The sequence below is a fragment of the Rattus norvegicus genome, chromosome 9, assembly GCF_021556685.1.
Source record: "Rattus norvegicus strain SHRSP/BbbUtx chromosome 9, alternate assembly SHRSP_T2T, whole genome shotgun sequence".
Taxonomy (NCBI): Eukaryota; Metazoa; Chordata; class Mammalia; order Rodentia; family Muridae; genus Rattus; species Rattus norvegicus.
In genome coordinates, this window is record NC_141542.1 from 120,893,998 (window position 1) to 120,915,013 (window position 21,016).

General features: G+C 47.3%; 2 protein-coding genes across 4 annotated transcripts in view; both read left to right on the top strand.

Annotated features, from left to right (window-relative positions):
* The first annotated feature begins 87 nt into the window (after positions 1–87).
* Positions 88–15,532, top strand: LOC148003886 (WASH complex subunit 1-like). Its single transcript, XM_087569056.1, has 6 exons — positions 88–1,670; positions 11,768–11,879; positions 12,054–12,200; positions 12,361–12,497; positions 12,794–12,926; positions 14,743–15,532. Exons 1-6 carry the CDS (start codon positions 1,393–1,395, stop codon positions 14,761–14,763), a joined length of 828 nt encoding a protein of 275 aa, XP_087425182.1. The 5' UTR covers positions 88–1,392; the 3' UTR covers positions 14,764–15,532.
* A 193-nt stretch (positions 15,533–15,725) lies between these two features.
* Ddx11 (DEAD/H-box helicase 11) overlaps positions 15,726–21,016 on the top strand; it is a 29,232-nt gene continuing 23,941 nt past the window's right edge. For 2 of the 3 annotated variants that reach the window (XM_087566572.1, XM_087566573.1), the window contains exons 1-3: positions 15,730–15,847; positions 18,131–18,278; positions 20,529–20,774. In XM_087566572.1, the coding sequence (XP_087422698.1) occupies positions 18,135–18,278; positions 20,529–20,774 (390 nt within the window). In that variant the 5' untranslated portion in view covers positions 15,730–15,847; positions 18,131–18,134. 3 annotated transcript variants of the gene reach the window in all.

The following is a 21,016-nucleotide window of genomic DNA, read 5'->3' on the forward strand; positions in this document are numbered from 1 at the left end:
CCTTGGGAAAAAAATAAAATTGTCACCTTGATCAGACTCTTGTCTTGGCGTCCTTCTTCGTGTCTCTTGTCCTCCATTCTCTTCCAGGTACTCTGCACCCGTCGTGGACAAATGTGAACATGAGCAGTTGCAATGATGCTGAGTGAAGCTGGGGCTCTTCTCATCAGGACCCGCTGAGTCAGCACAGGGCATCAATCACATCAGGACCCGCTGAGTCAGCACAGGGCATCAATCCCATCAGGACCCGCTGAGTCAGCACAGGGCATCAATCCCATCAGGACCCGCTGAGTCAGCACAGGGCATCAATCACATCAGGACCCGCTGAGTCAGCACAGGGCATCCCATCAGGACCCGCTGAGTCAGCATAGGGCATCAATCGCATCAGGACCCGCTGAGTCAGCACAGAGCATCCCATCAGGACCTGCTGAGTCAGCACAGGGCATCAATCCCATCAGGACCCGCTGAGTCAGCACAGGGCATCAATCTCATCAGGACCCGCTGAGTCAGCACAGGGCATCCCATCAGGACCCGCTGAGTCAGCACAGGGCATCAATCACATCAGGACCCGCTGAGTCAGCACAGGGCATCCCATCAGGACCTGCTGAGTCAGCACAGGGCATCCCATCAGGACCCGCTGAGTCAGCACAGGGCATCAATCACATCAGGACCCGCTGAGTCAGCATAGGGCAGGGTATCAAGCAAGAGAAGATGTCTGTCAATTAGGACAAAAAAAAAAAAGAGTGAGCTCTTAAAATGGTTTGCATTTTTGTGTATGAAAATGACAGAACGTACTGACAGGTAACACTTGTGAATTAGATCGTTGATTCATAGCCAGTCTTCAGTAAAGGTAAGTATTTTACAGTTGAAAATGTTGTTTGCTCAAACTTCCTAAATTAAAATTGGGGGCACTGATTAAATTCACTGACACTGAGAGAAGGAAGGTCCTAGTTGAGATGAGGCAGGCTGGCAGACTTACTCTAAGGTATGTAATTATTAGCTAGTGAAAATAATAGTTACAAATACTAATTAGTGTTAGTAGTGGTGAGATAGCATATTTTACTAAGTTGAATAAAGACAGCTACGTGGTGGATGAATGATAAAACAACGTCACTGTTAATTTTGACTTCTTATGCTGGAGTTCATTCTAGGATATGTCTTGCCTAAAATAGTATCGAGACTTTCTATAAAACTATTTAATTTGTGTGTGTGTGTGTGTGTGTGTGTGTGTGTGTGTACAACATGTGTATGTTGTGCAGGTCCACATGTGTTGTCAAACATATGAAGGTCAGAGGACAATTTTGGGAGCGGGTTCTCTCCATTTACCACGTAGGCAGTGTCTCACATAGCCCGGGCTGGTCTTGAGCTGTCTGTATCAGAAGATGGCCTTAAACAATGGACAGTCCTTGCTTCTGCCTCCCGGGATCCCAGGCGTTGACACGGCCACCTTGTGTGTGGCTGGTAGATGGAGGGGTTGGATGTGAGGCTGTGTTCTTGATGTCTTGGTTCCTTCCCGCAGGCACCATGACGGCGGTGAAGACCCAGCACTCCTTGGCAGGCCAGGTTTATGCGGTGCCCCTCATCCAGCCAGACCTGCGTCGAGAGGAGGCAATCCAGCAAGTGGCAGACGCCCTGCAGTACTTACAGAACATCTCCGGAGACATCTTCAGCAGGTGGGACCCAGTGCAGGAGCACCCCTTTTCTGAGGGCCATTCTCCGCAGCCCTGTGTACCTTCTGCAAACAAGCTCTTTAGTGACCCAACCAGTTCTCAGGGCTATAAGTGCCTGAGAGCTCACCACCTCCTCACTGTAGTGTAGCCCTTTAGGATTCCCTTGGGCCTGTGGTGGAAGATCCACCACCAGATCTCGTCCTTCACTGACTCAGGGCCGGGGGCACAGGCCCTGTGCTCAGGTCTAGCTGTAGATCCGAGAGTGTCGCTGTTCAGCTAGAGCATATCGCTGGCTGGGTGGACAGGCCTAAGAGCCGCTGTGCCTTCTGTGTGCTGAGGAGTGGATCACTAGATGGCTTTGTCCCTGTGGGCCGAGACAGTGTGCTCCACAGATGCAGATGCTCTAGTCCTCCACGGCAGTGTCTCCCGACGTTCTCAAGGCGTGGAACCGCTGCTGCACGACGAGGTAGCAGCTGACGTCTGTAAGCAGAGGCAATATGCTGTAAGAGAACCATAGCGGTTACACCACAGTGAAGACAAGCCAGCAAATCTCATTTTACCATTGCCTTAGTACATGGTGCGTAACTGTAAGTGCTGTGCTATGCTACTGGCCAAACAGAGTTATTTTTTCAGCATCTCCTCAAACCCAGGACTAATACCCTGCATTGTGGCAATGTTGCCATAGCTACTGCATCTTTAGGGGAGGGGAGGATGTCTGCTCTATTGCGATGTTACGCATCATATACCTTTGTGCCTGTGGTCCTTTGTAGGTTAAAACGTGACGATGTGCCAAGGTGAATTTAACTAGTTTAGTGAGTAGTTAACCTACCTCTACAAACATCTTTATATAGCATTACCCACCACTGACCTAGCAGTGTTAATGCTTTTTTTTCTATATATATATATTTTTTTTTCAAATTAACTTGAGTATTTCTTATATACATTTCAAGTGTTATTCCCTTTCCCGGTATCCGGGCAAACATCCCCCTCCCCCCTCCCCTTCCTTATGGGTGTTCCCCTCCCAACCCTCCCCCCATTGCCGCCCTCCCCCCACCAGTCTAGTTCACTGGGGGTTCAGTCTTAGCAGGACCCAGGGCTTCCCCTTCCACTGGTGCTCTTACTAGGATATGCATTGCTACCTATGAGGTCAGAGTCCAGGGTCAGTCCATGTATAGAATTTAGGTAGTGGCTTAGTCCCTGGAAGCTCTGGTTGCTTGGCATTGTTGTACATATGGAGTCTCGAGCCCCTTCAAGCTCTTCCAGTTCTTTCTCTGATTCCTTCAACGGGGGTCCTATTCTCAGTTCAGTGGTTTGCTGCTGGCATTCGCCTCTGTATTTGCTGTATTCTGGCTGTGTCTCTTAGGAGCGATCTACATCCGGCTCCTGTCGGTCTGCACTTCTTTGCTTCATCCATCTTGTCTAATTGGGTGGCTATATATGTATGGGCCACATGTGGGGCAGACTCTGAATGGGTGTTCCTTCAGTCTCTGTTTTAATCTTTGCCTCTCTCTTCCCTGCCAAGGGTATTCTTGTTCCCCTTTTAAAGAAGGAGTGAAGCATTCACATTTTGATCATCCGTCTTGAGTTTCATTTGCTCTAGGCATCTAGGGTAATTCAAGCATTTGGGCTAATAGCCACTTATCAATGAGTGCATACCATGTATGTCTTTCTGTGATTGGGTTAGCTCACTCAGGATGATGTTTTCCAGTTCCAACCATTTGCCTACGAATTTCATAAAGTCGTTGTTTTTGATAGCTGAGTAATATTCCATTGTGTAGATGTACCACATTTTCTGTATCCATTCCTCTGTTGAAGGGCATCTGGGTTCTTTCCAGCTTCTGGCTATTATAAATAAGGCTGCAATGAACATAGTGGAGCACGTGTCTTTTTTATATGTTGGGGCATCTTTTGGGTATATGCCCAAGAGAGGTATAGCTAGATCCTCAGGCAGTTCAATGTCCAATTTTCTGAGGATTCTCCAGACTGATTTCCAGAATGGTTGTACCAGTTTGCAATCCCACCAACAATGGAGGAGTGTTCCTCTTTCTCCACATCCTCGCCAGCATCTGTTGTCCCCTGAGTTTTTGATCTTAGCCATTCTCACTGGTGTGAGGTGAAATCTCAGGGTTGTTTTGATTTGCATTTCCCTTATGACTAAAGATGTTGAACATTTCTTTAGGTGTTTCTCAGCCATTCGGCATTCCTCAGCTGTGAATTCTTTGTTTAGCTCTGAACCCCATTTTTTAATAGGGTTATTTGTCTCCCTGCGGTCTAACTTCTTGAGTTCTTTGTATATTTTGGATATAAGGCCTCTATCTGTTGTAGGATTGGTAAAGATCTTTTCCCAATCTGTTGGTTGCCGTTTTGTCCTAACCACCGTGTCCTTTGCCTTACAGAAGCTTTGTAGTTTTATGAGATCCCATTTGTCGATTCTTGATCTTAGAGCGTAAGCCATTGGTGTTTTGTTTAGGAAATTTTTTCCAGTGCCCATGTGTTCCAGATGCTTCCCTAGTTTTTCTTCTATTAGTTTGAGTGTATCTGGTTTGATGTGGAGGTCCTTGATCCACTTGGACTTAAGCTTTGTACAGGGTGATAAGCATGGATCAATCTGCATTCTTCTACATGTTGACCTCCAGTTGAACCAGCACCATTTGCTGAAAATGCTATCTTTCTTCCATTGGATGGTTTTGGCTCCTTTGTCAAAAATCAAGTGACCATAGGTGTGTGGGTTCATTTCTGGGTCTTCAATTCTATTCCATTGGTCTATCTGTCTGTCTCTGTACCAATACCATGCAGTTTTTATCACTATTGCTCTGTAATACTGCTTGAGTTCAGGGATAGTGATTCCCCCTGAAGTCCTTTTATTGTTGAGGATAGCTTTAGCTATCCTGGGTTTTTTGTTATTCCAGATGAATTTGCAAATTGTTCTGTCTAACTCTTTGAAGAATTGGATTGGTATTTTGATGGGGATTGCATTGAATCTGTAGATCGCTTTTGGTAAAATGGCCATTTTTACTATATTAATCCTGCCAATCCATGAGCATGGGAGATCTTTCCATCTTCTGAGGTCTTCTTCAATTTCCTTCTTCAGTGTCTTGTAGTTCTTATTGTACAGATCTTTTACTTGCTTGGTTAAAGTCACACCGAGGTACTTTATATTATTTGGGTCTATTATGAAGGGTGTCGTTTCCCTAATTTCTTTCTCGGCTTGTTTCTCTTTTGTGTAGAGGAAGGCTACTGATTTATTTGAGTTAATTTTATACCCAGCCACTTTGCTGAAGTTGTTTATCAGCTTTAGTAGTTCTCTGGTGGAACTTTTGGGATCACTTAAATACACTATCATATCATCTGCAAACAGTGATATTTTGACTTCTTCTTTTCCGATCTGTATCCCCTTGACCTCCTTTTGTTGTCTGATTGCTCTGGCTAGAACTTCAAGAACTATATTGAATAAGTAGGGAGAGAGTGGGCAGCCTTGTCTAGTCCCTGATTTTAGTGGGATTGCTTCGAGTTTCTCTCCATTTAGTTTAATGTTAGCAACTGGTTTGCTGTATATGGCTTTTACTATGTTCAGGTATGGGCCTTGAATTCCTATTCTTTCCAGGACTTTTATCATGAAGGGGTGTTGAATTTTGTCAAATGCTTTCTCAGCGTCTAATGAAATGATCATGTGGTTTTGTTCTTTCAGTTTGTTTATATAATGGATCACGTTGATGGTTTTCCGTATATTAAACCATCCCTGCATGCCTGGGATGAAGCCTACTTGGTCATGGTGGATGATTGTTTTGATGTGCTTTTGGATTCGGTTTGCCAGAATTTTGTTGAGTATTTTTGCATCGATATTCATAAGGGAAATTGGTCTGAAGTTCTCTTTCTTTGTTGTGTCTTTGTGTGGTTTAGGTATAAGAGTAATTGTGGCATCGTAGAAGGTATTCGGTAGTGATCCATCTGTTTCAATTTTGTGGAATAGTTTGGATAATATTGGTATGAGGTCTTCTATGAAGGTTTGGTAGAATTCTGCACTAAACCCGTCTGGACCTGGGCTCTTTTTGGTTGGGAGACCTTTAATGACTGCTTCTATTTCCTTAGGAGTTATGGGGTTGTTTAACTGGTTTATCTGTTCCTGATTTAACTTCGGTACCTGGTATCTGTCTAGGAAATTATCCATTTCCTGAAGATTTTCAAGTTTTGTTGAATATAGGTTTTTATAGTAAGATCTGATGATTTTTTGAATTTCCTCTGAATCTGTTGTTATGTCTCCCTTTTCATTTCTGATTTTGTTAATTTGGACGCACTCTCTGTGTCCTCTCGTTAGTCTGGCTAAGGGTTTATCTATCTTGTTGATTTTCTCAAAGAACCAACTTTTGGCTCTGTTGATTCTTTCTATGGTCCTTTTTGTTTCTACTTGGTTGATTTCAGCTCTGAGTTTGATTATTTCCTGCCTTCTACTCCTCCTGGGTGTATGTGCTTCTTTTTGTTCTAGAGCTTTTAGGTGTGCTGTCAAGCTGCTGACATATGCTCTTTCCTGTTTCTTTCTGCAGGCACTCAGCGCTATGAGTTTTCCTCTTAGCACAGCTTTCATTGTGTCCCATAAGTTTGGGTATGTTGTACCTTCATTTTCATTAAATTCTAAAAAGTTTTTAATTTCTTTCTTTATTTCTTCCTTGACCAGGTTATCATTGAGTAGAGCATTGTTCAATTTCCAAGTATATGTGGGCATTCTTCCTTGATTGTTATTGAAGACCAGTTTTAGGCCGTGGTGGTCCGATAGCACGCATGGGATTATTTCTATCTTTCTGTACCTGTTGAGGCCCGTTTTTTGACCAATTATATGGTCAATTTTGGAGAAAGTACCATGAGGAGCTGAGAAGAAGGTATATCCTTTTGCTTTAGGATAGAATGTTCTATAAATATCCGTTAAGTCCATTTGGCTCATGACTTCTCTTAGTCTGTCTACATCTCTGTTCAATTTCTGTTTCCATGATCTGTCCATTGATGAGAGTGGGGTGTTGAAATCTCCCACTATTATTGTGTGAGGTGCAATGTGTGTTTTGAGCTTTAGTAAGGTTTCTTTTATGTATGTAGGTGCCCTTGTATTTGGGGCATAGATATTTAGGATTGAGAGTTCATCTTGGTGGATTTTTCCTTTGATGAATATGAAGTGTCCTTCCTTATCTTTTTTGATGACTTTTAATTGAAAATTGATTTTATTTGATATTAGAATGGCTACTCCAGCTTGCTTCTTCTGACCATTTGCTTGGAGAATTGTTTTCCAGCCTTTCACTCTGAGGTAATGTCTGTCTTTGTCTCTGAGGTGTGTTTCCTGTAGGCAGCAGAATGCAGGGTCCTCGTTGCGTATCCAGTTTGTTAATCTATGTCTTTTTATTGGGGAGTTGAGGCCATTGATGTTGAGAGATATTAAGGAATAGTGATTATTGCTTCCCATTATATTCATATTTGGATGTGAGGTTATGTTTGTGTGCTTTCATTCTCTTTGTTTTGTTGCCAAGACGATTAGTTTCTTGCTTCTTCTAGGGTATAGCTTGCCTCCTTATGTTGGGCTTTACCATTTATTATCCTTTGTAGTGCTGGATTTGTAGAAAGATATTGTGTAAATTTGGTTTTGTCATGGAATATCTTGGTTTCTCCATCTATGTTAATTGAGAGTTTTGCAGGATACAGTAACCTGGGCTGGCATTTGTGTTCTCTTAGGGTCTGTATGACATCAGTCCAGGATCTTCTGGCCTTCATAGTTTCTGGCGAGAAGTCTGGTGTGATTCTGATAGGTCTGCCTTTATATGTTACTTGACCTTTTTCCCTTACTGCTTTTAATATTCTTTCTTTATTTTGTGCGTTTGGTGTTTTGACTATTATGTGACGGGAGGTGTTTCTTTTCTGGTCCAATCTATTTGGAGTTCTGTAGGCTTCTTGTATGCCTATGGGTATCTCTTTTTTTAGATTAGGGAAGTTTTCTTCTATGATTTTGTTGAAGATATTTACTGGTCCTTTGAGCTGGGAGTCTTCACTCTCTTCTATACCTATTATCCTTAGGTTTGATCTTCTCATTGAGTCCTGGATTTCCTGTATGTTTTGGACCAGTAGCTTTTTCTGCTTTACATTATCTTTGACAGTTGAGTCAATGATTTCTATGGAATCTTCTGCTCCTGATATTCTCTCTTCCATCTCTTGTATTCTGTTGGTGAAGCTTGTATCTACAGCTCCTTGTCTCTTCTTTTGGTTTTCTATATCCAGGGTTGTTTCCATGTGTTCTTTCTTGATTGCTTCTATTTCCATTTTTAATTCCTTCAACTGTTTGATTGTGTTTTCCTGGAATTCTTTCAGGGATTTTTGCGATTCCTCTCTGTAGGCTTCTACTTGTTCTCTAAGGGAGTTCTTCACGTCTTTCTTGAAGTCCTCCAGCATCATGATCAAATATGATTTTGAAACTAGATCTTGCTTTTCTGGTGTGTTTGGATATTCCATGTTTGTTTTGGTGGGAGAATTGGGCTCCGATGATGCCAAGTAGTCTTGGTTTCTGTTGCTTGGGTTCCTGCGCTTGCCTCTCGCCATCAGATTGTCTCTAGTGTTACTTTGTTCTGCTATTTCTGACAGTGGCTAGACTGTCCTATAAGCCTGTGTGTCAGGAGTGCTGTAGACCTGTTTTCCTGTTTTCTTTCAGCCAGTTATGGGAACAGAGTGTTCTGCTTTCGGGCGTGTAGTTTTTCCTCTCTACAGGTCTTCAGCTGTTCCTGTGGGCCTGTGTCTTGAGTTCACCAGGCAGCTTTCTTGCAGCAGAAAAGTTGGTCTTACCTGTGGTCCCGAGGCTCAAGTTCGCTCGTGCGGTGCTGCCCACGGGCTCTCTGCGGCGGCAGCAACCAGGAATACCTGTGCCGCCTCTTCCGGGAGCTTCAGTGCACCAGGGTTCCAGATGGTCTTTGGTGTTTTCCTCTGGCGTCCGAGATGTATGTACAGAGATCAGTCTCTTCTGGTTTCCCAGGCTTGTCTGCCTCTCTGAAGGTTTAGCTCTCCCTCCCACGGGATTTGGGTGCAGAGAACTGTTTATCCGGTCTGTTTCCTTCAGGGTCCGGCGGTGTCTCTAGTGTTAATGATTTTAACCCTTGAGACGTTCTGGGAGGAGCCAGTGTTATCATTCCTCCTCTTTGGTGGTGGGGGCAGAAATAGGGTATCACTGACGCAGTCAGACCTTGAACTTGCTGTGTATTGGAGAGTGACCTTAAGCTTCCGATCGCCGTGGCACTAGAGGTGCGGTGTCATCATGTCTGGCCATCTGCCCATTTCTTAGGCAGAAAAAGAAAGCCAAAGATTAAGTGGGTTAAGGCATTTCCTGCCAAGCCTGACGATAAGGGTTTCATCCTTGGGACCCACGAGGTAAAAGAGAGGATTCATTCCCTGAGGTTGTCACCTGACTGCTATACACATCGCTGGGTCGGGGCTTAGGTTCTGTAGACTTAGAGCCGGAGTCCTGTTCAATGTAGAGGGATGGAGGAAGGGATGTGTGAGAGGTAACGTCCTACGGTAAAGCCTGAGAGGCAAACAGATGGGGTGGGAGGAATAACGTCCCCAAAGAAAGAGTGAGTGGGAGCCTAAGGTGGGAAGGGCCTGGAAGGAGTCAGGTGTGACTACCACAGAGAAGCTGGGGTTGAGCAGGGCCTTCACACTCTTACATGGGGTCGGATTTGTGTTTGTCGGTTTCCTCTCATTGTGACAAATACCCAAGACAATCAACTTAAGGAGAACAGGTTTCTGTGGCTCAGAATTGGAGGGTTTCAGTCTGGTCACCGGCCATACTGCCCAGTGCATCTTGTTGGCAGGGCAAGGCGTAGGAGGTTCCTGAAGTCTTGGGGTCCAGCAAGTCAAGAAGCAGGAAGAGGCGGGGATTCTCCTATTCCCTTAAAGGGCAGACCTCTGATGGCTCAGCCTCCTCTTACTAGGTTCCACCTCTTAAATGAGGCCCTACATTTAAAAACAATTTTGTTTTTACATTTATTAATGTGTGCTTACACCAGAAGAGAGCATCGGATTCCTTGGGACTAGTTACAGATGGTTGTAAGCAACATGTGGGTGCCGGGAATTGAGCTCAGGACCTCTGGAAGAACAGCCAGTGCTGTAAACTTGTGGTTTTTTTTGTTTTTTTTTTTGTTTTTTAAGACAGGGTTTCTCTGTGTCCTTGGCTGTCCCAGAACTCACTCTGTAGACCCAGCTGGCTTGGAACTCAGAGAAGTCTGCCTGTCTCTCCCTCCCGAGCACTGGGATTAACGATGTGCAGCACCCCTGCCCAGCTGAGACCTTTTCCTTATTCTACTTCAGGTGGCTGCACTGCAGGCCTTTCCCATGGGTCCCAGAAGGGAGGCAGCCAAGCTGTAGCAGAGGGGATGTAGGATGACTCTCAGCACTTGTGTAGAGCAGCCTTGGGCAACAGTGTATCCTCAGTGAGTGCCCTTTAAAGATACAATGGATGCTGGTCTCAGATCCTTCCCAGGCCGGGTGTGTTAGTACCCAGGTCCTGTCTTTGAGCATAGGTGACCTGAGGTGAGCCTTGTCTCCTGCCTGGTTGTCCACACCTAGTGTTAAGTGTTACATTTCCTCCCACTCCAAGTAAGGTCTCTCCGTTTGTTTTTAAGTTTTTTTTTTTTTAAATGTGTTGGGCTGTGTGCACCCCTGGTACCTGAGGAGACCGGAAGAGCGTGTTAGATTATTAACTTTAACCCTTCTTACCTGGAGTTGAGGATGGTTGTAAGCCGCTACAAGGGGCTGGGAATGGAACCCAGGTCCTCTTCAAGCTGACTAACAGTCCTTTTGTAGTCTCAAGTCTCCCATCTTCTGAGTTTATGCCAGGGCCTTTACTCCTTCCTGGGGCTTGCTCCTCTTTCTCCAGGAGCCTGTGTTTTCCAAGAGCATCCAGACTGGGGTAAATGGGATTGCCTGTGTTTGTGATCACTGTCTTCAGCCAGACTCCATTTAACCCTCAAATCCGCTTCAGCCTCCTCCTACCCAAAGCCTGTCCCAGAACTCACTCTGTAGACCCAGCGGATGGGGAGATGAGAGAGCACTGAGAGTCTGACACTGTATTAAACATGGTCAGAGTCAGCATCTCAACGATAAAAACCTGCTGTGGGGCAGAGGTGTGGGGAAGTGTCCGTGAAGCTCATACATGTCAAGTGGGAACCACATGGGTACAGTGTGAGCACCTGGGGATGTGTCTGTGCCAGGTTGTGTGCAAGACCAGAGCATGGTCAGGAATAAGGAAGGCCTGGCCTTTAGTGTGCACAAGATACACCAGGAGTTGTGGGAAAGAAGCAGGCCAGGCCTAGGAAGTGTCCTGGACAGGCTTTCAGTCAGGGAAGCTCCAGTGAGGAAAGGCCTTAACAAAGGGAAGGCTTTGGTCCTGTGAGTGTCACACGGCATTCCATTCACCCCAGAGGCAACACTGGGTTTGGGGTATCAGGGTATGTCAGGTACTGTTACTGCCGTCCCACACTTAGGAGAGCGTGGGACAGGTTAGTGGTGGGGCTGTGTAAGTCTTGTGAGCCAGCATTAGGCCTTCATATTTATTCTGTGAGCGATCCACAATGCATAGGGCAATTCCTTAGCTGTCTGGGACTAAATATAGGCGAGGTCACAGGTCTGCCTGGCTACCTGACCTTGTTGCACACTTGTCTTCTATGCAAAGACCAGAAGTCTGTTAACACTATGTGACCAACAGGGATGGGTGTAGATACAAACATCGCCAACTGCCAGTGGCTCCTACAACTGTCTGCCTGCCTGAGGCTGTAAACCCCTGGATGCAGGAATCATGTTTTTTTCAGATGACATATGTGGGCACCAAGCTAGAGTCACGCTGGCTGTCCGTCTGTCTGTCTGTCTGTCTGTCGAGAGCTCATGTCACTGACTTCCTTAGGCTGAATAATGTGGGCAGACGGCAGTCAGGTGAGCAGCACTAAGAGTAGCCGAGAGGCAGGTTATCCTGTGTTGAGCACCTGTGGCACGACTTGGCAAGGCTCAGGCGTGCCACTGGCACAGGGGCACAGAGGCCACAGAACCTGAAGCTGTCCTCAATGTCGACATTTCCCCTTTTGTAGGATCTCCCAGCGAGTAGAGCTGAGCCGACGCCAGCTGCAGGCCATTGGGGAGAGGGTCTCCTTGGCCCAGGCTAAGATAGAGAAGATCAAGGGCAGTAAGAAGGCCATCAAGGTAGGCCATGGCTTCTGTGTCCTGTGGCTGGCACACTGGTCTTCCTATGTCCCTACTGTTCAGCCACACCTCACTTTCTCCCTGCCCACGGCCACCCCACTTTTCCTGCCTGTCTGTAAGATCACCAGGCTGCCTTGAATATTTCAGGCCCCAGAGTTGTCCCTGTACCCACAGGTCTTTTCCAGTGCCAAGTACCCAGCCCCGGAGCACCTGCAGGAGTATAACTCCGTCTTTACTGGAGCCCTGGACCCTGGTCTGCAGAGAAGACCCCGGTACAGGATCCAGAGCAAGCACCGCCCACTGGATGAGCGGGCTCTGCAGGTCTGAATGCCACCTGCATGTCACTCACCTGGAGGCCATGGCTGCTGGGAGGTGGGGAGGGGAGGCTGACCACGGATTTCGGTCTCCATAAGGATTACGGTTAGGATGATGCTGGGTCAAGCATAGCGCTGAACCTCCATCCACTCTGATCCTGCCCCAGGAGAAGCTGAAATACTTTCCCGTGTGTGTGAGCACCAAGTCGGAGCCTGAGGATGAGGCTGAGGAGGGACTTGGGGGTCTTCCCAGCAACATTAGCTCCATCAGTTCCCTGCTGCTCTTCAACACCACAGAAAACCTGTATGGCCAGGAGATAGCTAGCAGGAAGAGGGAGGGAGGGAGGGAGGGAAGGAACGAGGGAGGGAGGGAGTGGGAGAGGGAGAGAAGGAGGGAAGGAGGGAGGGAGGGAGGGAGGGAGGGAGACCTTGCTTGGGTGGCTTTGGAGACCTGAGCCTGGCACAGTTCTCAGGACTTGATTGGGTTCCTAAGAGTGGATCTCCAATGCTCAAAGTGCTTCCCCAATGAGTAGGAGGGGTGGTAGGGGCCTCCCTGGCCCCGGGACAGAGGTAGCCTCCTGACCCTAGCCCCCTCCACAGGTATAAGAAGTATGTTTTCCTGGACTCTCTGGCTGGTGCAGTAACGAAAACGCACACCATGCTGGGCACGGAGGAGGAGAAGTTGGTCAATGCCCCTCTGTCCATCAGCAAGAGAGAGCAGCTGGAGCAGCCGGTGGGTGTGGGGCGCCTGGGCAGGCAGGCCCTTGTACTGTTCCATGAGGGCTCCACTAAGCCTCTGTCTACCCAGGGTCCATGCGTGCTACCTGCCCCATGGACTCAGTGTGGGCCCTGAGCTGCGGCAGAGTCATCACATTTCCTGTCTCACCTGGAAGGTGCGACTGGACTTCACAGAGGATGGCTGGTGTCCTGCATTAGCCGCAAGGCCAGGGTTCACGCGCCTGGGCCAGGAATGAAGTCATAGAGAAGATCAAGTAGATGGAGACTCTGCCCAAATTCTGTTGTGAGGCAGGGGACAATGTAAGGTCAGTGCAGGACCTTGCCTTCCAGCCTGGGGGAGACACAGCTTGTTACCAGAGTTGTTAACAGGCTGGGCTCAGCCCTGAAACAGGTCAGTTAATCAAACCCTAATGAACAGTAGAAAAGGGAGATGTACCCAATGTGACTCCACTAGGAAGAGAACAGGGAGACTGAGTTAGGCCCTCCACGGTTGCTAAGTCCGTCGTTGGGAGTCCTAAGATGAGGTTCAGGTTTAAGTGAACAGTGAGAGGTCAGAATGTGGTCCTGCCCATCATGACACGTCAGAGCTGTATGGAGAGAGGCTCCCCTCTGCCCACCATGGGAGCCTCAGTCTTCCTCCTGGTATGAGATCCCAAGGGGAAGATCCAGTCCCTGCAGGTACATGAGCTCGACACCCTGATAGTCAAAAGGAAGAGGTACAAGTGTCACTAGACTGTCCCATTCTTGTGAGGTTGGTTCCACTGGGTTCCTCTCCAGCCCTCCCCTGTTCTCTGAAATGCTAGAGGTATTTGAAAGGGTCTGACGTAGCAAACCATCGTTCTTTCATGTCAGCTGTTATCACATACTTGTGGGACACAGGATCCAGGGATGTAAGGTGCTCAGGCCTTCAGAGTGCATAAGCCGTTACCCACCACTCTTACAGCCTCTCTGGCTTCTTCCCTACACTTCTGCACCTGCCACCTGAAAGGGGTGTTTTCCCGCTGAGGCCCAGGCCAGGCAAGAGAACTGAATCCTGAGAACATCTTGGCTGCCCACTACTCTGTTCCATGGGGCCCTCAGCCCCAGCAGGAAAGAGCACTTGCTTAGCCGATCAAGTCATCAGTAGTTCTTCCCTTTGGTTATCTTACAGCAGACCACAGAGAAGAGCAGGGCCCTCCAGATGACTTCCAGCCATGCTGTAGCACTGGGGGGGGGGGGGACCTGCTAATCCAAACTGGGCAAGCCCATTGCTGTTCCAAGCTGCCAGGTTTTCATGGGTTATCAGCACCTCAACCAACTGGGTTGTGTTCTTGATAGTATGAAAGTCCAGAGAGGTGGCAAGAGTGAGAAAACAGGAAGAGGAGTCCTACCTGACTGGAATAAACACATGGCTGCCTCATGGAAAGCACTTAACCTACCCACTAACCACCAGGGAGAGGATGGTTCATTTTTAGAATATCTGCTGGGACAAGACAATGCTTTTTAAAAGAGGACCTAAGAGGCTTGGGACTGCTTAAAATCCTGGACTTTCACCAGGCGGTGCACACCTTTAATCCCAGCACTTGGGAAGCAGAGGTAGGAGGATCTCATTGAGGTTGAGTCCAGCCTGGTCTACTGAGGGAGTTCCAGGACTGCTAAGCTTACACAGAGAAACTCTGTTGTGGGAAGAAAGAACAAAGAATCCTGGATATTCTGGGGTTGGAACTTGATACAATCAAACTTAAGGGAAACAGTAACCAAGTCCACAGAGCCAGGACCTGGGGTGAAGGGGGTGGGAGCCTGCACATACCCTGTCCTCTCTTCTACTGCAGGCTGTTCTGAGACTTTCATGAATCCCGAGAGATGACAACAGAACCATCAGGGTAATCAGTGGCTTTCAGATCCCACTGAGGACTAAAGCCTGCAACTGCCCGTCTCCCTAGGAAATGGACACTAAAGGACAGAGAATTAATCATTCTTACACCTCTTGGCAAAAGCGGGCGAAGGGCACCAACCTTGAAGGTGTGGTTAGAATTTTCAGGCACAGCCTCTGAAAATAGGTCATGTCCAATGTTCCTAGTGCAGTAAACAGGGACGTTTATAATGACTAATTGCTCTGCCTCCTGTGCTGTGCGTGCTTTTGTAACCTGTGACAGAAAACCAAGTCTCAATGGACTGCCTGTTCCCCAGAGTGTGTTAAATATTTTATTCTGCATTACACAGCAGGAGAAGTTTCTAAAGGACTCTGTGTAATACCTACATCTTTGTCGTTATTGTGAACCAGATCCAATATCTACAGCAAGGAGGAAACAAATATATGCATGAAGAATATCAACCCTCTTAGCTCTTAAGGGTTTGTGTACATTTGATATTTAATAGTTTTTTCTTTTTTACTTTTAACATTCTTTGAGAAACGTTTATTTAGAAAACGATAACTTGGGAGCTGGTGAGAGGATTTAAGAGCACTGGCTGCTCTTCCAGAAGTCTTGAGTTCAATTCCCAGCAACCACATTGTGGCTCACAACCATCTTTAGGGAGATCTGATGCCCTCTTTGGGCAGGCAGATGTATATGTAGCAGAGCACTCATACATTAAGTAAATAAAAGTTTTTTTAAAAAGCTCGATATCTCTGTGAAAACAAAACCCCGATAAATGGTAATAGTAAAATCCTAATACGAAGAGTTAGATCAAGGTTCAAGCACAGAGCCATAACCAAAACAACTTGAACCTCAAAGCCCCGGATGAGCTGGAGTGCGCAGGCGCAGTGACGGGGGCGTGGCCAAGTGGCGGGCTTTTCTGTTTGCGCATGCTCCTTCTGTGAAGCTTCAAATTTTATGGCGGCTACCGGGCTTACTTGCGGGCCTCAGGGAGTCCGCCCTGAGGATGAGAGCGAATTCGGCCCTGCCTGAGTGAAGCGCTGACACCGAAGACAGAGAGGTGAGAAGGGCAGACTTGAGCGGAGGTGCAAAAAGAGGCTGCCGGGGAGCGGCGTGAACGGAGAGCGCCCTAAGGTCGTACCTGGGGGCGGAGGCGGCATGGCAGAGAACCCGTGTCAGGGGCAGCCCAGTGGTGGTAGCAGGTTGAGTTCTAAAATTTAAGGAGGCTGTATTAAGCGATTTCTGGCATTATTGTGTATAGTGGACGTCAGGTGAAGACCTACAGGTTGACTATGATTAACTTGAGATCCAATTTGGCAGTTTCTCACAGAGCCCATACTGTTACTTCCTCCTTTGCACTGCCCCCTGCCCCCGCATTTTTTTTAAGGTTCAGAAAGTTCGATCAGATGTGTGGAAGTCTTCCACATTTGCGGTGGAAGTGTCATAAAAGTAGGAGTAAATAATAAATGCATGGTTCCTGTATTCAGGAACCTGTCCTGAAATCCAGGCTAGCTTGCAGTGCTCATGTTTCCCCTTCTGCTCTCAGCCCGGGTCCCTGGTTTTCCCAGACAGTGACATTCTTCACCTTAGTGTGCATAACTCTAGGACCTCTCCTTTTTAGTCCTGCTACTTCTCTGTTGTACCCAGGTGAGTTCGACCATAGCCTGCTCTTAGAGCGTGGGTCCAATGCTTGCTTTTTGTTCTTTAAGTAACTATGGTACTCCTTAACACCCAGCCCCTTTCAATTGTAGATTAAGCTCCATGCTGCTGCTGGGCAAGGGCTCCAGCAGTGAGCATTGCCCCCAGTCAGCAGTCCTTTAAGTTCTGTACCTTTAGCGTCCAGAAGCATGTCGAGTCCTGATATCAGTGATAGGTTAAGTGAAATTAAGGGGTGGTGCTGGGGGCTCTGTAGAGTGCTTAACACGCGTTAGATGCTCACAATCTGTGCTTACCTTTTAAAAATTACTTTTATTTTTACTATTTTATGTGTATGGGTATTTTGCCTCCCTGTATGTCTGGATCCTTTAGAACTGGAGTTAGAGACAGTTGTGAGCTGAGAAGTGGGTGCTAGGAATTGAACCTGGGTCCTCTGGAAGGGCAGCACGTTCCCTTAACTACTCAGCCATCTCTTCACGTCCTGTTGGTTACTTTTCTTTACCTTCTCTTTGTGTTTTAATGGTTTTCCAATTGCATGGCTGTTTTCATTACTGCGTTTTCTTAGTTTGTTGTGTGGCCTTTTGTTGTTTTGTTTTGGTCAGTAATTTTATTAAGGATAAAGTGGGTCTTAGGGTTATTACTATTTGGACTTAGAACAGATGGGCCTGTCCAGTTACTTCCCAGGAAAAGAGGTGTGGACGAGAGTTTCCTCCAGATGGCAAAGAGGTGGTAGAGGAAAAGAGTTTCAGAAGAGGAAACAGGAATGAAACACTCATGGAGCTGAGAGCCCTTGTCCTGACAGGGGAAGGGGAATGCTGTGCACAGCCTTAGTATTGGGAAGCCAGTCCAGTCAGAGATTAGTGGCTGTGAAAAGCATTCTTACAGTCTGCTGTCTGGAACCAAGCAGCTGTCTTTTAGTGCCGTTAGGGTGCCAGGGATCATATCCCAAGGAGGCTCCAAATTCCTGGTAAACTTTCTACCATTGAGCCCCTGAAAGCCCTTGTGTCCCAAGGTCAGAAAGAATAACCAGTAGATGGCGGTGCTAGTGTGGAAATAGAGGTTAGGATGAAGAAAAGCAGATGTGAGCTGTCTGATGGAGGAGGTATGGATGTGAATCAGTGCCTTCTGAACAGGTCTTGTTGGTCATTCTGTGCCATTTCCCATAGGTTTATAGGCCTTCATCGTAGGATCAGGTGAAGCAGCTTGGGCAGGCGATGCCCATTACAGAGGCCTTCGGGAAGATTGCTGGAGGACTCCCACATCCAAGGCAGCTTGATCCAAAGGGCTCTGACCTTGGCAAGGAAGGCCTCTGCTTTTGAGGAGGAATTATTGGAAGGGCATCCAGTAGCAGAACAGGAGGTTCATCCTAAGGTCTTTCTGGGCTGGAGCCTACAAAACCAGTATCTGACCAGCATCACTTTATGGGTTGTGTGGTTCTGCTATAATCACTTGTGTGCGATGGACAGAGCATGGTGACTGCTTGCCAGAAAATGTACAACCCAAAGGGAAATTGTGTGACTAGTGAGAAAAGTGCTTTGGACTCAGCAGATTCAATCCTCTTCATGGCTCATGAGAAAAGTAATATCTCTCTTTCTCTCTCCCTCTCTCCTTCTCTCCCTCTCTCCCTCCCTGCTTCCCTCCCTTCCTCCTTCCCTCCCTCCTTCCCTCCTTCCCTACCTCCCTCTAGGGCAATGGCTGAAGAAAGCCAGGAGATGGGTGGCATCCATTTTCCGTTTCCCTTCCCCCCCTATCCTATCCAGAAAGACTTCATGGCAGAACTCTACAAGGTTTTGGAGGCTGGCAAGATTGGGATATTTGAGAGTCCAACTGGCACGGTGAGTGTGAGGGATGAGGGATGTGCGACAAGTTGAAGGTGGCCTTTCTCACCGTGACAGTTCACCTGTGTAGACATTGCCTTCCTCAAGAGGAAGCTAGGAACAGTAGTCATCAGGTTCTCTTTCTGCATAGTGGTCTCTTCCTCTGTTCAACCACTAAATGCAGCCCCATGGTGAGAACAGGCTAAAGCACCGAGACTTTAAAATTGCAATGTAACCCACACCACCAATGACTTTGTGATTTCTGTGGCTCACTGTTGCTTTGATGTTGAGGAACATCGAGAAAGCTTTGGCTTTTCCCCAGGTTCAGCACTGTTTCAGAGTGTAGGACCCAGGCTCTTGAGTGCTGTTGGGAGCCAACCCCGAGGCTGTCTTCCTTCCTCACCCAGACTGAGTGAGGGATGTATCTGAGGTGGATTGTTGGAACTGAACAGGGCTGTGGGTTCAGGTTCCCAGCTTCTTTCTCCAACTTTGGTGTATTACTGTGCACAGTGAGTACTGTAAGAACTTCCCCAAGGAGGTACTGTGTACAGGGAGTACTATGTCAACTCACCCAAGGAGGTACTGTGCACAGTGAGTACTATGTCAACTCACCCAAGGAGGTACTGTGTACAGGGAGTACTACGTGAACTCACCCAAGGACGTACTGTGTACAGTGAGTACTATCTGAACTCACCCAAGGAGTTACTATGCACAGTGAGTACTATGTGAACTCACCCACGGGGGTACTGTGCATAGTGAGTACTATGTGAACTCACCCAAGGAGGTACTGTGTACAGGGAGTACTACGTCAACACACCCAAGGAGGTACTGTGCACAGTGAGTACTATGTCAACACACCCAAGGAGGTACTGTGCACAGTGAGTACTATGTCAACTCACCCAAGGACGTCGGGGCTGGGACTCACACAGGACAGGAGGCAGGAGCTGATGCAGAGGCCATGGCTTGCTTCCCCTGGCTTGCTCATAGAACCAAAGACCACCAGCCCAGGGATGGCACCACCCACAAGGGGTCCTCCCCCCTTGATCACTAATTGAGAAAGTGCCTTACAGCTGGGTCTCATGGAGGCATTTCCTCAAGGGAGACTCCTTTCTCTGTGATAACTCAGCTTGTGTCAAGTTGGCATAGAACCAGGCAGTGCACTGTCCCATTTTTGCATATATACAAAAATATTTGCTTTTACATATATGGGAATAAGCTTTGGGAGGAAGGTCAGAGTCCCAGAGCTCCTGAGATGAGCCACTGTCTCGTCCAGGATTGCAGGTGAGAAGTTGTTTTTCTTAGGGTACCTTCCAGGACAGGTGAGTTCAGAACCCTGCTCTGGAGACTTTCAGCCACCCCTAAATGCAACAAACTCAGAAGGTTAAGTAGAGAGAGGGTTAGCTCTAAAGAGTCACATGAACCCAGATGGATCCTAGGGGCAGCAGCCTGGGGGACTCCACAGTTTCCTCTGTAGTCCATCTTCTGGTCTTCATGGTATAGAGAACTGCAGATTGTATCCACAGCAGAAATCCAGCACTAACAGTTCTGGAGGTTCAGGTCTGGAGTCAAGATTTTCATAGTTTTGGCTCTTCCTGAAGGCTATGTGAGTAGGCTGTCCGGCCCACTCCTGTTCTGGTAGATGCCATCTTCCTGCGTTTCTTTATGGTGCTTTTGTTTTCTGTATGACTGCATCTGAATGACCCTTTTTTATAACGCTGCCAGTCCTTGTAAGAATGAGGACGCACCTAAGGGCCTCATGGTCAGTCAGACACTGGGGTTAGGAGCACAGGATAGGGTTGCCTGTCAGCGTGAACGGTACTATGGAACAGTGTTACCTCAAGCAGGAAGAGTGTTTTGGACAGTAGACATCGCCCACAGTAGGAACTCGTGTGACTGACTATGCGTGTTTGGGTTTTCGTTGCCCTAAAGCTTGGAGTCACATGTGGCCTTGGCAAGAATTTTGGATTCCATGCTTTAGGTTACTGTATTTTTCCCGTCATTATTTAGATATTTTTGTAAGTTGAAAAAAACACTTAAATTCTTTTGGGACATGGAGCTATGCAGCCTAAGAGCAGCTAATTCCCCTTCTCGGAACCAAGCTTACTCCTCCCTTCCCTGTCTCTGGTGACCACTGATTCGTTTCCATTCTAGACGGTCTTGGAACATCATCGTGTTCAGAACCAGGGTTTCTTTGATGGCCTTATTACATGGGGCATCATCTGGGAAGCTTTGCTTCTGGCCTGGTGTGAGGTCGTTTTCCTCCTGCAGGGAAAGTCCTTAAGTCTGATTTGTGGGGCCCTCTCCTGGCTCCGGGACTTTGAACAGAAGAAATTGCAAGCAGAGGCTGGTCTCCTCGCTCCTGCATCTGGCCCCACAAGTAGTGGGAGGAACTCAGTCCTGTCTTCCTCATCCTGCCAAGAACCCTCTGACACCCTGAGACCTGCTGGAGATCCTGACTGGGTCACTGAATTTGTGCAGAAGAAAGAAGAAAGGGACCTGGTGGAGAGGCTGAGGGTGAGATCCGAGGGACTGAGAAGGGGAGTGATCAGGAAACAGGCTTCAATGATTATTTTCAATTTATTACAAGACTTAGGATTTTTTTTCGTTTGGTGTTGCCTCTCAGTCCTTGGCTGACCTTGAGGTCATTGCTGTCTCCTTATGATGCAAGCCTTTTCCATTTTTCACTCGCCCGGGAAAGGACAGAGTTGAAGAATGGCGGTTACTGTATGCCTTGGAGGAAGAGAGGATGTGGCCCC

Bases quoted from the DNA above. Each gene is read 5' to 3' on its own strand.
- LOC148003886 (XM_087569056.1), top strand. From the start codon at position 1,393: ATGGACAGTCCTTGCTTCTGCCTCCCGGGATCCCAGGCGTTGACACGG. The intron at 11,880-12,053 runs GTAGGCCATGGC...CTGTACCCACAG, and splicing joins GCAGTAAGAAGGCCATCAAG to GTCTTTTCCAGTGCCAAGTA. The intron at 12,498-12,793 runs GTATGGCCAGGA...CCCCCTCCACAG, and splicing joins TTCAACACCACAGAAAACCT to GTATAAGAAGTATGTTTTCC.